General features: G+C 40.0%; 1 protein-coding gene across 2 annotated transcripts in view; it reads left to right on the forward strand.

Annotated features, from left to right (window-relative positions):
- Positions 1–16,167, forward strand: part of xirp2a (xin actin binding repeat containing 2a) — a 77,529-nt gene that overhangs the window by 49,892 nt on the left and 11,470 nt on the right. For both annotated transcript variants that reach the window (XM_076880561.1, XM_004570410.4), the window contains 4 exons: positions 6,550–6,695; positions 14,205–14,342; positions 15,801–15,881; positions 16,050–16,119. In XM_076880561.1, the coding sequence (XP_076736676.1) occupies positions 6,550–6,695; positions 14,205–14,342; positions 15,801–15,881; positions 16,050–16,119 (435 nt within the window). The remainder of the gene's footprint in view (positions 1–6,549; positions 6,696–14,204; positions 14,343–15,800; positions 15,882–16,049; positions 16,120–16,167) is intronic.

Below are 16,167 nucleotides of genomic sequence, written 5' to 3' on the forward strand. Positions count from 1 at the left end.
AGACACACCCCTTTTATTAATATTTTGAAAAACAAGTTATGGGTACATATTTGCATAACTTTTTAGGTATATGTACAAGTACCGGTAATTGCAAGTAGGAAACATGTACTGTGCTTCATAAGTAACTCTCTTCATGAGTAACAAATGTAGTACATAACAATAACCTACAGCACACCAGAAAAATAGATTCAGACTACCTTTTAGGCTCAGGTGCAGTGACACGGCTTTAACAAGAAGAAAAGTCAGTCATTCACCACCATCTTTCTCTTCTTCCTGCGCTCTAAAACCACCAAAGTCCTCTTCCCCAGTGTCGGAAACGAACAGGCTCAGGGTGGCTTCGTCATCCACTCTCAGCTTCTTTCCTTCGTTGTCACTTTCAAAACCAAACAAATCCTCCTTGTCAGTATCAGAATCGAACACCCTCAGAAGGGCCGTGGCGGTGTCCTCCTCTCCATCATGCAGCAGTCCAGCCCTTCGAAATCCGTTGGTGATCCTGGATGTTTTCACACTTTTCCACGCTGTCAGATTCCACCGGTGGAGTTGAGCATAACTTGCTTTTCGCAAGTTTATTGCTGCTCGTCATCCACGCCTCCCGCTGAACGCATAGCGCTACTTTGAAGTTTGTTTTTCGTGCTACTTATACGCCACTATGTTGCCTGGCAGATGGACATGTGACCAACATGCCACTCTTGAACCCCGATACTGTGTGTCTGATCACATGCCCTTCCGCCAGGCATAGTGCCGTACAACAGCGGAACAAACAAAACAAATCGTCTTATGATATGACAAAAATCCTGGACAATCCATAGAAAAGCCGCACCTGACTAAAAGCTGCAGGGTTCAAAGCTTGTGCAAAAAGTAGCGGCTTATAGCCCGACAATTACGGTAGTAAGGATCACTGATCCAACCCTTACTATATGGGGTGGCTGTAGCTCAGGTGGCAGAGCAGGTCAGCCACTAATCAGAAGGTCGGTGGTTCGACCTTGGGCAAGATACTAACCCCATGTTTGCCTACTGGTGGTGGTCAGAGGGCCCGGTGGTGCCAGTGTCCGGCAGCCTCGCCTCTGTCAGTGCGCCCCAGGGCAGCTGTGGCTACAATGTAGCTTGCCATCGCCAGTGTGTGAATGTGTGTGTGAATGGGTGAATGACTGAATGTAGTGTAAAGCGCTTTGGGGTCCTTAGGGACTAGAAAAGCGCTATACAAATGCAGGCCAGGCCATATGCTTTATCAAAAAGGAAAGCTTTAAGCCTACTCTTAAAAGTAGAGATAGTGTCTGTCTCCCAAATCCAAATTGGAAGCTGGTTCCACAGAAAAGGGTCCTGAAAGCTGAAGACTCCACCTCTGTCCAAGATAGAGTAAGCATCTGGTTATATATCTAAGATTTTTAGGGTCAAGTACAATTTCTTTAATTTTATCTGAATTTGGAAGCAGAACATTTGCAGTCATCCAGGTCTTTATGTTTTTAAGACATTCCTGCCATTTAACTAATTGGTGTGGCTCCATGGATAGATAAAATTGGGTGTCATGGGCATAGCAGAGAAAAAGCATGGGATACCTTCAAGGGAAACATGTATAATGTAAACAGAATTGGTCCCAGCACTGAACCCTGTGGAACTCCATAATTAACCTCAGTGTGTGTCCATTTACATGAACAAATTAGAGTCTATTAGATAGATATGATACAAAACATTGGAGCACAGTACCTGTAATACCTATAGCGCTGCACTCAGCAAGGGTCAAGCGGGAGAACCACACTTTGTAGGGGATGCTGCTCTGCACTATTTTGGCACAAGGCATTGAAGAAGATAACAGTAGTTAAATTATATCTTTACAGCACTTTCAGAAAGACATATACTTTGATGAAATCTATTCCCTACTGCTGTGTAACCCATTATTGTAAATTTAAATGTTATTAGGAAATTATCAGAAGGTTTTCAGGAAACACTGCCAAATGTTCAGTTTCTGTCCCATATGTTAAAACAAGATCTGGAGTGTGATTAAAGTGGTGGGTGGGTTCTTTTACATTTTGAGAGAAGACAATTGAGTCTAATAAGTGCCGTGTTGAAGCTGTCATTTTTAGTTTCTAAATGGATGTTAAAATCACCCACAAAAATTCTTTTATCTGAGCTGAGCACTAAATCAGATAAAAAGTCTGAGAAATCAGACAGAAACTCTGTGTAAGGCCCAGGTAGACAATAGATGATAGCAAGTTAAACTAGTTTTTGAATTTTTCAACTAAGTTGGACAAATGAGTCATTCAAATGAATTAAAACTCTGTCTGGGTCTTAGGTTGATTAACAAGCTGGAGTGGGAGATTGCTGTGACCCCCCGTCTGCCTGTGCTTCAGCTAAGGGGTGTTAATTAATTAAAACAAACATAATCATGTTGTAACAAGGGTCTGTAAGGCAGAGTAAATTAATTTGTTGATCAATTATTAATTCATGTACTAACAGAGACTTAGAAGAGAGAGACCTAATGTTTAATAATCCACATTATAGTGTTTTACTCTTTGGTGCAGTTGTGGATATTATATATTGCAATTTAAGGAGAACATGCAGCTAAACATGTCACTCCTGGTCCGACTGGGAAGGGGACAAGAGAAAACTACAGAGTTGTTGTTTTGGCAAAGTTACACACTGATTGAATATGAACTTCAGTTACTTCCATCTGTTGTAACCTGGTGTCATTACTGGTGATGTGAATTATATGGAGTTCTTGTTTACCTTTAGACAGCAGTTTTAGATTTCCCTTAATGTCACTTGCTCTGGTCCCTGGAAGATAATTGACCTATTGTTGCTGGTGTCTCTAGCTTCACATGTCTGAAAGCAGAACTGCCAAAACAGTTAAACGCATGAATGGGTTTGTGGTGTACCTGGGGATTCTATTTAGGACTACACTTTGTCCTTACCATCACCCATGCCAGCTTGTTTTCCTTGCTCCTCGGGACAATCTGCCGGCGAGAGCTAATGGTGGCTACACTATCTTCGGCTACACTAACTATAGGGCCTGGCAAGCTACTGTAAGGATTTTTCAAGGTTGCGAAGTGGGTTCTTCAATTCAGTGATCCTGACCTCCAAAGCTGGAAACAGGCTACATTTATTACTGGTATCATTATTACTAAAGGAAGCCGAGGAGTAACTAAACATCTGACACAATGAGCAAGAAAGTGCAGGAAGGACAGGTGAATAGGGCATGCTGTTAGTGGGTCAACTACGAGCTAAGCTAAGTCAGCAAATCCCTAAAGAGACAGTGAGCGAGTACTACTGTGAATATAATTAGTTTTAATTCTGAATTTAACAGAGAGCCAATGAAGTGAAGCTTGCTGCATTTTGAATCAACTGAAGGCTTTTTAAGGAGCTTTTTGTACATCCTGATAATGATGAATTATAATTGTCCAGGACATAAGTAACAAATGCATGTACTATTTTAATTTTTAAGTTGACATATTGTGCCAATGCAAGAAAGTAGTCCTATATATGCTTATAATATACACATTGAAGTACATATTCTGTTCAGAGATGACTCCGCAATTCCCCAGTGTTACTGGAGTCCAAGGTAATGGCATCTAAAGTGAGTGTCTACTTAGATATCCTGTTTCTAAGCCTTTGGACAAGTACCGAACATAACCAATTGCAAATTATGACAAAAGGCATACTGGAAACCCCAGAGACTTTCCCAAGTCTAACAACTGGGATATTCTCTAATGGCCAAGTAGTCACCTGGTGTCAGTCTAAGAGAGTTTGCTTTTTAGGTATTAAATACAAAACTCTATACTCAGACCCAAAAACAAGCTGCAACTGGACCTCAGGCAGTAATTGACTACAAATGATTTTCATCCTAGTGTTCAAAACAATCCTTATATTTAGAATTATCCTAGTTTGTCCGATCATTTATTAGCCTTTGAAAATTAGGGACTGCGTATAAAAATGCCTTCAGTTCAAAAATAGTTACAGCAATACTTATTGAACCATTTGAATTGTAATGTCTTTACACTGATTACGATTTTTACCTAGTCTTTCAATGTGCACTGTAATCTCACTGTAAGTGCCTCAGTATCGGTCAGATGTGTTCTGCTGGTGTCCACACGAATGCTGAAACCATAATAGTAGTGGTTTTATGGTGGAAAAGTAAATTGTGGAAAAGCTACAGCAATAGACTGGAAATCGCAAAGCATCCTGGGTAGTTGCCACCCATGTCAAACAACATCAGAAATATGAATGGCTTCAAGTTCCCATTCAGGTGTCGCAGTACTCAGGCAGGCACTCCCCTGATCTGCAATACATGCAAACAGTTTTGCATCTGTTACCCAGCAACGACACTTTACTGTACTGAAAGTTTTGTTCTTTTCAATTTTGCATTTCAGTTTTTAGTGTAACATCTCACAGCACTACATACATGCTTATAACACATGTGATTTTACTGGCATTTAATACTGCACTGTAATAATATAGAAGTTACACATAGTTGCAATAAACTGTAGTGTGAATCTTAAAAATAAGTCATTCAGATGTGAAGTAGTTTTATGTCTTTTCTGATAGCACAATGTTTTATTTGTAGCTTGCTGCCTCTTTGTTCTCTGTTGATACCGCTCTCGAGCAGCCACAACTTCCTCTTCTGTGTGTTATGATGTAACCCTGTGACGATCACACTCTCGCATTTCATAAGCTGATTTGCCTAAAACAAAAGCAGGGAGGGTTTCTTTGCTTTAACTATCCTGCCGCCTGTGACCACGTAACAGTTTGATGTGGGCCTGAAGTAAAACAAAAGTATCCAGTCAGGATCACATTCCATTCAGGTCATAGGTACGGCTGTATCGGTCAACAAAAACATAGATCACCATTCTGCTGTGTTTCACCACAATTTACGGCCACAATTTAACTTTCAAACCTCCATTTATTCCATTATAAGCACTGGTGACATCATAATTCCAAGCTAATAAAGGAGCATCTCTTTTACAGAAAATGTAAATCGTTTTTCATCAATCATGGAACGGTTTTTATTTGTTGTTCTGTTTTTAGCTTCAAATAACAGAAGTTAAAAAAGAAAGAGGAAAAAAAACATTTTGACATTATGCTGGAAAATGTTGCCTTCAGGAAAGCAGAAGAGTTGACCTTGTTCAATAAACAAATTCCCATTTATTTTTTGCATAAACACCTTAGGTCTTATCACTGCTTACTATGTTTATCTAAACAATTACTGAAATTAAAATTCTGAAGGTTTCTTTCATATCTGCATATTCTTATAGACGTGTTGTTCCAAGCAGCAGTTAGGTTAAATGTAACCAAAGTTGAAATTAAAAAGTGGGGCACTGACCAAGTCATGAGTCTTTTTTTGTAATGCTGAGGGGAGCATTGAGACTCCATTGATTTGTTGCTGTGGTTCAATAATAGAGATCGGGCTTTAAATGAATTCGTTTGGAAGACATAGAAATGATGAGTGGAATATGATAAGCCACAGCCATTTAATAAATGGGCATTAGGATAGATAAGCACAAACACTATATACTCTACAAAGCAGTGTGTACTTTACATGGCTCTTATCTGTATACTACAGAATCACCAAAGGGAACATTTATTTAATCCATCCATCCATCCATCCAAATGCATTGAGGAAGCAACATTTTTCAAATATTTTTTTCCTCTGTTATGAAGTCAAACTTCCTGGCATCCACTTTTTGCCAAGTTATACCAACATACATGTCGAGAAAAAATACAAGCACCTAATGTGAAAGTACAGCCAGGAGGAACATTTCAAAATGTCAAAAGGTCACAGCATGAGCATATAATAAGGGAGAATAATTTATATTTTGGGTCTGCTTCATCCCACGGTGTTGTTGGCTGAAAACATGCCAAGAGCTAAAAGGTCCGGTGTAGGCGTATTTTGAGCCTTATTGGAGCCTTCTCTGTTGCCTAATGATGCTTTGTAGCACAGAAAAGTCAAATCTAAAATCAATGGTCCTCTCTAATTGGCCATCCACAGGGATGTTCTGTGCAACATGTAGGCTGATGAGTATCCTGCTTCTTTTATGTGTCAGTATTTGATCAGGATCATTTGACTCTTACAATTTCTTGGTTAAAATATCTGTGGCATGTTGAACTAAATCAGATGTCTGTATAAAACTCATAAAACTCAATATAAATCGTCTTTGATGGATTTTTTTAATTGCTAGTAAACAGCAAAAAGAAGAGCTTGAAACCCAACCAACACCTACATATGCTATGTATGTTTTAATGTATTATAGTGTTATGTAATATTTTAATGGGTGCTATTCTGTCTAAACTGCCGAATAAAAATAATCTATTCCCTCATTCAGCTTCTTCCACTGTAACAGACTCGTCATGCACAAAACTGTCCCTTATGTCCAATTAAATGGCACGCTCTGTCGCAGCAGTCACTGATGTGCCAGAAAAGTAATGAGTAGGTGTAAATTTTCTGCAGTTTTCTTGAGAAGACATATCCAGCAATAGGATAAAGTTCAGTTTAGCTTGCTGGGAATTTTTAAATTTTAAATAAGCATCTTAATGGTTAATATCTCTTTGTGTGTGTAGCTGCTGGCAGCACAGGTAGACATCCCAAGGAGAGGGCCCCGAGCGCTGAGGACCAGGAGGCTGAGTCGGTGTCGGTGAAAGAGCGGCTGGCAATGTATCAGGCTGCCGTGTCCAAGAAAGAAAGCAGCAGCTCCTCCTCTGCAGTGGTAAGATTATACTTGCACATGCACATAATGAAAGATGAAGGTGGGGATGTGTAGGCAGCCACAGAGACAGTAGACAATCACCCACAGGAAATCTACTGTCCTGCTTGTATTGAATCCATTACAGGATGGGAAGAACAAATCTCTAGAGTGAATGGAAGTCAAGAGGAATCATCTAGTAGTGTTTTCTTACAAAACTGGTCAATCTGGAAGTGAATCGTTTTTTTCATTTCAGTTTATTTTATTACATATTTCTAATAAATCAGCAGGCATTTGGCTGTCAGCTAAATTCTACACAATTATGTAATGATTAAATAAAAATTGATGGAGTATTTTATGAAAAAAAGATCCAAATCATGCATTAGATGAATGGAAAACAGTCTATTATTATTGTAAAAATTTCAAGAAAGAAAAAGTGACATTCACAGAAAATTGAGCATGTAAATTATTAAGCAAATATTTAAAGAAAAAATTAGATGAGCTTATAAAACATAACATATTATAAATATTTTAAGCGAGGTTTTTCAACCCCTTTTGCTTGTGACCACTAATGCAGGGTTCAAATTACACAATATCAGCCTGATATTAGCCAGGAGAACAGCTCAGCGAAGCTGTAGACTAAAGCACTGATGGGCCATGCTGTTCTTTTACTATGATCCAGAGACTGGTGCAAAGTAGGTTTTTCTTTCTTACAATGATGGCCAGTACTGTGCGCGCACTTCAGATGAAATTGTTACACAGAGTGGACTCTGCCATCTCCTTCCTGAAAGACATGTTGACATTGGTCATGTTTTACAGCCAACTAAGGCTAAGAATTTATGACTATAGAGCAGTAAATTTATGCCCCCACCCTGCACCCCAACAGCACACAAACATACTGTTTGTGCTGCCTGTCTGCACTCTACATGGATGTCTGCACCTTTCTGCACTCTTTCCTTGCTGATTAATTTGAGAGTAAATATTAATCTACTATATTACCAAAAAAAGTACTATTAGCGGACAATGACAAGCAGTAGAAGAATTTTATAAACCATTTCTTTAGGAAGGAAACTATAAAACACTGAAATCACCCATCGTAACTGATCCTAGCTCGCTGAAAGCAGAGCCAGCAGCAGCTTGCCTCACACGCTGGTCTCAGTTTAACATGAATGACCAGAGGTGTATTAACAATGTACATGCCAAAACACCAGAAAACACTACTTGTCCCTCATCTTGCCCAGCTTCAGTCATTGTTAACAGGAAACGGACACACCTATAAAATATATACAGCTAGTTTCTTCTGAGTATGAAAACAAGCTGAGGGTTCAGCAACAGCAACAATTACTAACTGCGGCTACAAGACAACAGTAATATAAAGGATGACCCACGAGGGGCCTTAGTATATTTTAATTTATGTCTGTTTTTAGATGTAACATTGTGTTGTCTAATTAGATAAGGTATTGTGTAGCATGAACCATGCAATACAAACTAGTATTTAATTGGCCCATGTGTCACTCCTGGTGTGTGCAAAAAACACCAAAATATACAAAATATAAAAGGTACTTCTGCATCTTTTTAAACAAAGGTGAACAGAAAAAAACAGCATGATAACTGGGTTTTTTGTTTTTTAATTTAAAAGATAGTGAAATGACCTCATTGGCTGTCTATTACAGGCTTTGGCAACAATGTAATAATACAATTGATAATAGATTTCCAGCCACTGTCAAGACCATGTGGCCCGTTAGCAAATGGGACCCGAATGCAGAACCAAGAGAGACTCAGTGAAAAGTTTACAGTCTTTCTTATGAATTTGTTACCATGGGGAACTGAGCAAAGGTAAACACTGGGAATTTCATCTTAAAATTTCATCTTGTTCAATGATGATTATAGTCGTCCTACTAGGTGGCGCTCTAACCATTACTGACAAATTATACTGGCATATCAAACCTTTCCGAGCTTGACTCCCAACTGATGCCTGCGATGTTTGGGAGAGATTGGACATTGTGTTTTTGAGTGACAGCAGATTACTGTTTTTTGGCGAGTGATTGAAACTCCACGTACCACCATGACCACCCCGTTTCGCCAAACATAAAAAGCTTCTCAATTTAACATCACAACGGTCTTTAGGTTCCATGCGTCCATTTCATGAGATTGTGTTGATATGATGAAATCCCTAGCAGGAGTTTGTCAAAGTACGAGGCCTGAAAAGAGGGGAAAATGTCGCCAAAATTACACTTGAATTTTAAAATGGCTGACTTCCTGTTGGATTTGGGCTATTGCTCCAAGAGACTTTTTTGTACATCTTGATATCTTACATAAGCTTACCAAGTGTTCAGACTCATAGATGAAACAAAGAGCAGGGGCTGGTCTTTTGAAATTTTGTAGGGGGCACTGTGGACCCATTTTAAAATATTACATGAAAATAATTACATATCAAGAAAGCCGTCCTCACATTGGAGGAGTGTGCATAATTTCAAGAATTTGTGAGCTTTCCAAGCCCCTCAAAAGCTTCTTCCTGTTTCAGGGTGAATCAACTTGCCACCTGGGTGCGCCGTTCAACTTAAACTCACAATTGTCTCACTGAACCATCAAGAGGGACTGATGTTTATTCTCACTACTTTTCAGGTTGATCTAAACAACCTGTGAGGAACAGTGCATCAAAGTATAAGACAGACTGGATTTCTTTGAGTTATAGCAATTTCGTTCTTCATGGCAAAACATCAATGTTCGCCATGCTGCTTGGGGTCACACCCTGCTGTGAAAACTCACAGTTTTCAATGTATTGCCAAGTCCAGCCCCTTAATGCTTTCCTGGAGAAATTTCAGGCTACGTGGGTCACCCACCTCTATCTGGTTGTTCAGTCTGATGTCACTAGCCGTGTCTGGACCTAAACTCCGCTGCAGGTCCATATATCAAACGATCACTATGGCATTACTGAGAGTTGAAAAACTGTCTAAAGTCTTTCATCTTTAATAAAATGATCAGCGTTCTGCTCTACCAGGTGTAACAATTGAGTTTAACATCCAGGCATCCATGAAAATGGAATTTATGACATTTAATGGAGTTAGAAGTTAGCAGGGAGTTAGCTCGCTAGCTTCTATCTAAATACAATATAGCACGTCCTGACTGCGGGGTTTTGGAAACAAATTAAAACGTACAGCTCTGTTATCACTTCCAGCATAAATGAAGAGAGAAAACTAAAAAGCAGTGACGTTTGTAGGGTTACTGAAGTTGGACTAGCTGGTATATAATGATGTGCTACGTGACCGCTAGCGACACAGCTATGTTAGCATAATATAAACAAGCTAAAGTTAACGTGAGTGTTCTCGGTGGTCAGGAACAAATGTAATCGCATGGCAAGATACTGTAAAAGGACCAAACTTCAGCCAGGAGAACAACTGAGATAATCCATCCACAATACGAGGTTAGTCATTCATATACTGCTGCATGGGCTCGGCTGTAGTTACATCCTAAGGTTTTAAAAACTGAGCTTAAATAAATGATTAGCGGTAATAAAAGCCGAGGGAGGTCAACAGTGATCACTGACTGTTTTAGGAGCTTTTTGAGATCAAATAGAAGAAAATACATAACATTAAACATTTTAACAACACAAAAGCCATATTAAACGCAGACTACTTTAGACCCGGAAGTAGGATTCGTCGCGTCGTCACTGAACAACCGGATACTGTACCCCAAAGTGTAAAACATGACATTTCCTGTTCCCACTAGGTGGCGCTGTTGCTGCTGTCAAATATAGCAGTTGAAATATGTTCAGGGGCGGAGCCTTATCATATGTCAGAAGCAAATAAGAATTTCATGGCAAATGATTAAAATTCGCCGTGGCGCCACGGCCACACCCTTGTCCGAAAACTCAAAAGCTCCGCAATTTAATATGGCCCAGGTGTGTAGTTGAGACTGACCAAATATGAAGCTGATCCAATCAAATTTCTATGAGGAGTTCACAAAACTTGGAAAAAAGGCATGGAAATGGCTAAATCACCTTCAATCCAAAATGGCAGACTTCCTGTTGGGTTTGCGTCAATGGTCCCACTGACTTTTTTGTTCGTCTCAGCATGATACACATGTGGGCCAAAGTTCATTCATGTAGCTCAAATTATGTATTCGTAGGACTTCATTTAACAACGCTCCAGGGTCATTTGTACCGCCGATATGTGAAACCATTACAATACAAAACTTTTCACCAGACCTGACACTTGTGCAAAATTTCATGAGTTTTTGAGCATGTTAAAGCCCTCAAAACGGCACTTTGTTTTGCCTGAATAATAAGAAGAAATGGAGCAGATACAATAGAGCCTTCACACTCTCAGTACTCAGGCCCTAAATATACGACCAGGCATAATTTAAAGAAAAATAGTCATCATCAGAGCTTCAAACATTATTTCTTCTTTAATTAAACCCACAAAAAATGAAAAAAAAACTTCCAGAATATCCTTGAGTCATTAGTCATCATCAAGGACAAAAAAGTCTCAGAGGCTTAGAAGAGTCAGCATGTAATTTTAAAAATCACTAATTCAACTGTGGGAGCAGTTTTGTAAGCCAAGGCCAATACGGTAAGCCTGCTCTGTTTCTAAAACAAAACCGTACCTGCTGGAAATCACCTTTTCCTTATTTGTAAAATATCACTACTTCCCACCATTTAAATGTTTTACAGTAAACGACAAGGTTGAAGCAGCTGCAGTGAAGTCTGTTAATGTTTTCTTTGCCAGACAACATAAGAGGGGAAGGATGGAGGCTTCAGTTTTTCATTAAAACCATCGTCAACTTTCATCTGAAGCTGATAAATAATCAATGTGGAGCATTCATCTGGTCACTCTGGCCTGTTTCCAGAAGAGAACCCACCTCCCACTATCACCCTACTGCACGTGACAAACCAGAGCATGCAAACTATAAACACACACTAACAGAAAAATGGCTCAAATAGCTCCATGATGGTGATTTCCACTGCATAAACTCATTGCTCGTCAGGGGTCTGCAAGGCAACAAGCACTAACATCACTGTAAAGCACTCCAACCTTAGCTGACTCTCACGTGGTGTCTACTGACAGCTGCATCTGGATGTGTATGCATATGTGGGTGTGAGGGGAGCGGGGTTGTGGGTCAGTAGCTGTGAATACGAAAGGGAGGAGGCTACTCACCAGATGGAATTTCCATGGTTTTTTGCTCTCCACCTTTTACAGCTGTTTGTTATGTCAATATACACGTAACAGCATGCTTAATAATAGCAGAGGTCTTGATCAAGAGTATTCATTAATAATATAGCAAGGCTGTCTATTCAACGAGTCACAATACATAGAATACAAAAGAATATGCCCTGTACAAATTGTGTTGATAGAAATTTAATCAGGGTGTCATTACAAAGTCTGTCTATTCTTGTAGTATCTAAACTATCGCAATTTCACCAATGTAGCTACTCATAGCAGTTATTAAGAAGGGATCTGCCTAAAGACCTGCGAAACATCCAATATGCAACAACAAAATCATCACAACACATCTCGGGCTCACTTTTTCAGGTTCAGTATCTCATTTGTTGAATTAGAAATATGAAAATGTCATTTTTGGTAAAATGGTAAATGGCCTGTATTTGTATAGCGCTTTTACTAGTCCCTAAGGACCCCAAAGCGCTTTACACAACCAGTCATCCACCCATTCACACACTGGTGATGGCAAGCTACATTGTAGCCACAGCCACCCTGGGGTGCACTGACAGAGGCGAGGCTGCCGGACACTGGCGCCACCGGGCCCTCTGACCACCACCAGTAGGCAACGGGTGAAGTGTCTTGCCCAAGGCCCAAGGACACAATGATCCAAGCCGGGGCTTGAACCGGCAACCTTCCGATTACAAGACGAACTCCCAACTCTTGAGCCACGATCTGCCTCAGCACAAAACAGAAGCTCCTGTCAGACATCATAGCAGCAAAGATGAACAGGCACATGGCTCAATACCAGTCCCCCAGTGGTAATCGAAACAACTGAGGCCGTGACCCCCAAACTGGGCGAGTGGTTTATCAAGTGATCCCAGGAGCAACATCCAACATCTTTGTCCAGAAGAGTGCAGTCCTAGGAACAGCAAAGATACCCCGCAGGACCCTCAAGCTCCCAGGTCTCTTTTAGAGGACCTGAACATAAAAGACTGCCCGCGGGGCAAGTGTGGATTTTTTTTTATTTGGAAGGTAGAGCAGGTCATCCACTAACTGGAAGGTTGGTGTTTTCTCCCTGGCTGCTACAGTCTGCATCGTGAAATATCCTCGGGCAAGAGGAAAGGGTTGCTCTCTGATGTGTTCATCAAAGTGTGAATGCATGTGAATGTTACATAGAAAGTACCAGTCCATTCCTACACTGTCAATTTTACAAAAGTGCTCTTCCTACAGGTATATAGTAATTCGCAATCTAAATGGCTCGTGACTTCACTACATCTAGACGTCAGTTTAAAGGAGACATATTCAATACATTCCGAATGTGTCTCTAACATACTCACGTGGCCATGTGAATGATTATCATTATCAATATCTGTTGTAGCAACCAGAACTGCTCTGCAATAACTTGCAAATATCACAGTAGCCCTCATTTGTATAAAAGAGGGAAGGTGGCGAGTCAGTATGTTACAAATACATTCTCACACACAAACACAAATATCAACAGCCACAAACTTGGCAATGTATGCAGAAGTCAACATATAAATGTCTTACTTAGGCTGTAACTAACAATCCCAAAAGGAGATTATTTTATCAAAAAGTCAGATTGCATTCTTACCCAGATCTCAGAGGGCGAGAATGCTTTCTCAATACAGATGTGATTTACTCAGTGATCATCAATCGTCCTCCTTTCCTTTCTTTGCCAAGAAATTGTTACTTTGTAAGCTCTAGTTTAAAGAATAATTCCTTCCTTGCGTTTTATTTAACCGAATAATCTGAAAGACTATATTTTCCACTGCTGTTTCAATCTCTGTTGCACTATATGCAAAAAGCAAATGAATTCCTGCTGGGCACCTGCATGTTTCTCAGGTTTATTTGAAGATACATCCAATCTTTACAATCTAGAGTTCTAAAGAAAAATGAATGTTAATGGCACAGCAGTGATTTCTTGGTTAAAAGAGCACTTATAGTGCCTAGGATTCTGAAAGTATTAGCATAATGCAATTTCTTTCACTTTTTTGTACTAGCATAATGCAAACAAATATAACATAACACAAACAGTGAGAACAGAGTTTAGTTTATCAAGGTAAGATCCAATCCCCTGAGAGAAACAGCAGATTGACAGTCTGTCCAAAAGGAAACGATAAGGCTTATACAAGGTATAATGGAATTTAATCATAAAAGTGGCCACTTTCATTCAGTAAATATTATTTTTTATGAGCAAAAATACACACAAGTGCCACAAAATAAGTCTTACGAAACTTGTTTATGCCAAACATGGAGAAAATGGGATATTATTACCATTTGACCGTTTTAATCTATAACACCTGTGTAGATGGACACTCTGGGGTGATTTTTGCCATCTGCTTTCTGCTGATAGATGATGCATGAGTCAGAGGCTTGTTCGCTGCCTGGAGGGCTGGCCAGTGTGAAGAGACAGTTTGAGAACCAGGAGTTTGCCGCCTCCTCCTCTCAGTCTACCATCACCCAGGTTCACTTCCAGCAGAGATCTGTCCAGGTGAGACCATAAGCATGGTCAATACATATTCTATGTGTTGACAAGCTGTGATGATTTTAGATAAAACAAAAGATTAGTTATAGTTGTTATTTTCCAAGGAAATATATTTCATACATTTGCTTTTTATGATCAGATGTAATGGTGCATTTTAAGCCGTTTCCTCATCACAAGGGGGTAGTTGAAGGCACACCAGGTATCTGTCCACATTTGAATGTGGAAGAGTTTTGCACCAAACATCCGAATCTATGCAGTCCCAAAAGGAATTTTGGTATTTTACTGGTGCTGAGCCAGCAAAAAATAAAAAAATAAACCACTACACTATGGAATTATGTCACAAAAGCAAGAGTGGAAAATCTGAGGCTGAAGTATGTTTGTGATATGGACTGCGTAACCTTTCCTAAACTAATGAATTGTTAGAGATAGTGAAGGTGGCAGATGAAAGGGAACATTTTTCTTCTTCCTACATAACTTGGAAAACAGGGCTTCGCTGTCCTGTCTGATCACAAGCTCCGTGTAACGTGAGAAACGTGAAAACGACTGGATAATTTGAATTCTACTGTAGCGTTTTATTGGAAAACCTTTGCTGGCATTGCTGAGGTGTCGTGGCAGGTCAAATCAAAGAGGGCACCTTCAACTTTGCTTGTCCATGTGACTCTGTCATCCAGTGCGTGAGGAAAATGCCAGAACGTGTTACTAGCAGCTTGGGACAGAGGCCGGATCTCAGTGAAGTAAGGTCAATTCCGGCCTTTCATACATTTTTCCCCATCTGCTCATTCAGGCGTGGAAGCAGAGTGGATTCATCGAGCCACGAGGACCTTGCTGAATGCTAAATTTTACATAGTTGTACATGAGGGGAAATGTCTGAGTGTATTTCATCGAGTGGTTTTGCCTTTGCTTCTATGCAGCAAAGGCAAAACCACTTTCCCCTCAAGTTTTTTTTTTTTTTTTTTTTTTTTGCACAGGTGTAATATTGAATGCGTGTTTTGCATCAGGAAAGCTCGCATTATGACATAAGTGGTTTTTGAAGCACAGAACCCCCTCCCTCCATGTATCTTTCATGTTAACAGCAGAGGATACAAGCTCAAATATCATCCATCTCTTTCATCTCCTTCAAAATTGCATGAATCACAGTGGAGGAAAAGGCTGATTCAGTTTTATACAATTTTTGTAATCTATTGCTCCAACACCAAAATCCTCCTTTGGCAGCATTCAAACTTAGCAGCTCCCTGAGAAGCAGCATAGTAATGGAAAAACATTTGTTACCGACCACAGAGGGGCTTTATTAACCTTTTTCATGGTCTAAAAATTGCTTCCGTCCCGCTGTTTCCAACAGCTCGCAGTCATGAGGTGATAAAACTTCTTTCTTAGTGTGTGTGTGGCTATTTTTTAGCTGTGGGAGTGTGTTGGCACACTGAGAGGGGTTCAGCATGTCCACATTCCCATTTTTCTGTTTGACAGGAGATGTCAAGCTCCTCCGAGGTGACAGCGAGAAGCAGTGCCAGAGAGCTCACCCCCACCACAGCCCTCTCTCTCGAAGAGGTATTTGTCATAAGTTATAGGGTAGCATCCTACCTGTAATACACACAGACCTTACTATTAATTCTTTAGTAAATGAGCCTTATACCGAGCCTTTTATATCTCATTGACTAAAAACAGTCCAAGGCTTGAGTGCAGTTGCCAGTATACTGTTGATTTGTCTTTTCACAGGCGAGCCACAATCAAAGAGTCCACCAGAACGACGCGGCTGCCAGTTACGGGAACCACTACAATGAAACAGGTTATTCTGCTCATGCCTTTTATACTGTGATTTACAGGTTTTTATCAC

Source organism: Maylandia zebra, linkage group LG23, assembly GCF_041146795.1.
Source record: "Maylandia zebra isolate NMK-2024a linkage group LG23, Mzebra_GT3a, whole genome shotgun sequence".
Taxonomy (NCBI): domain Eukaryota; kingdom Metazoa; phylum Chordata; class Actinopteri; order Cichliformes; family Cichlidae; genus Maylandia; species Maylandia zebra.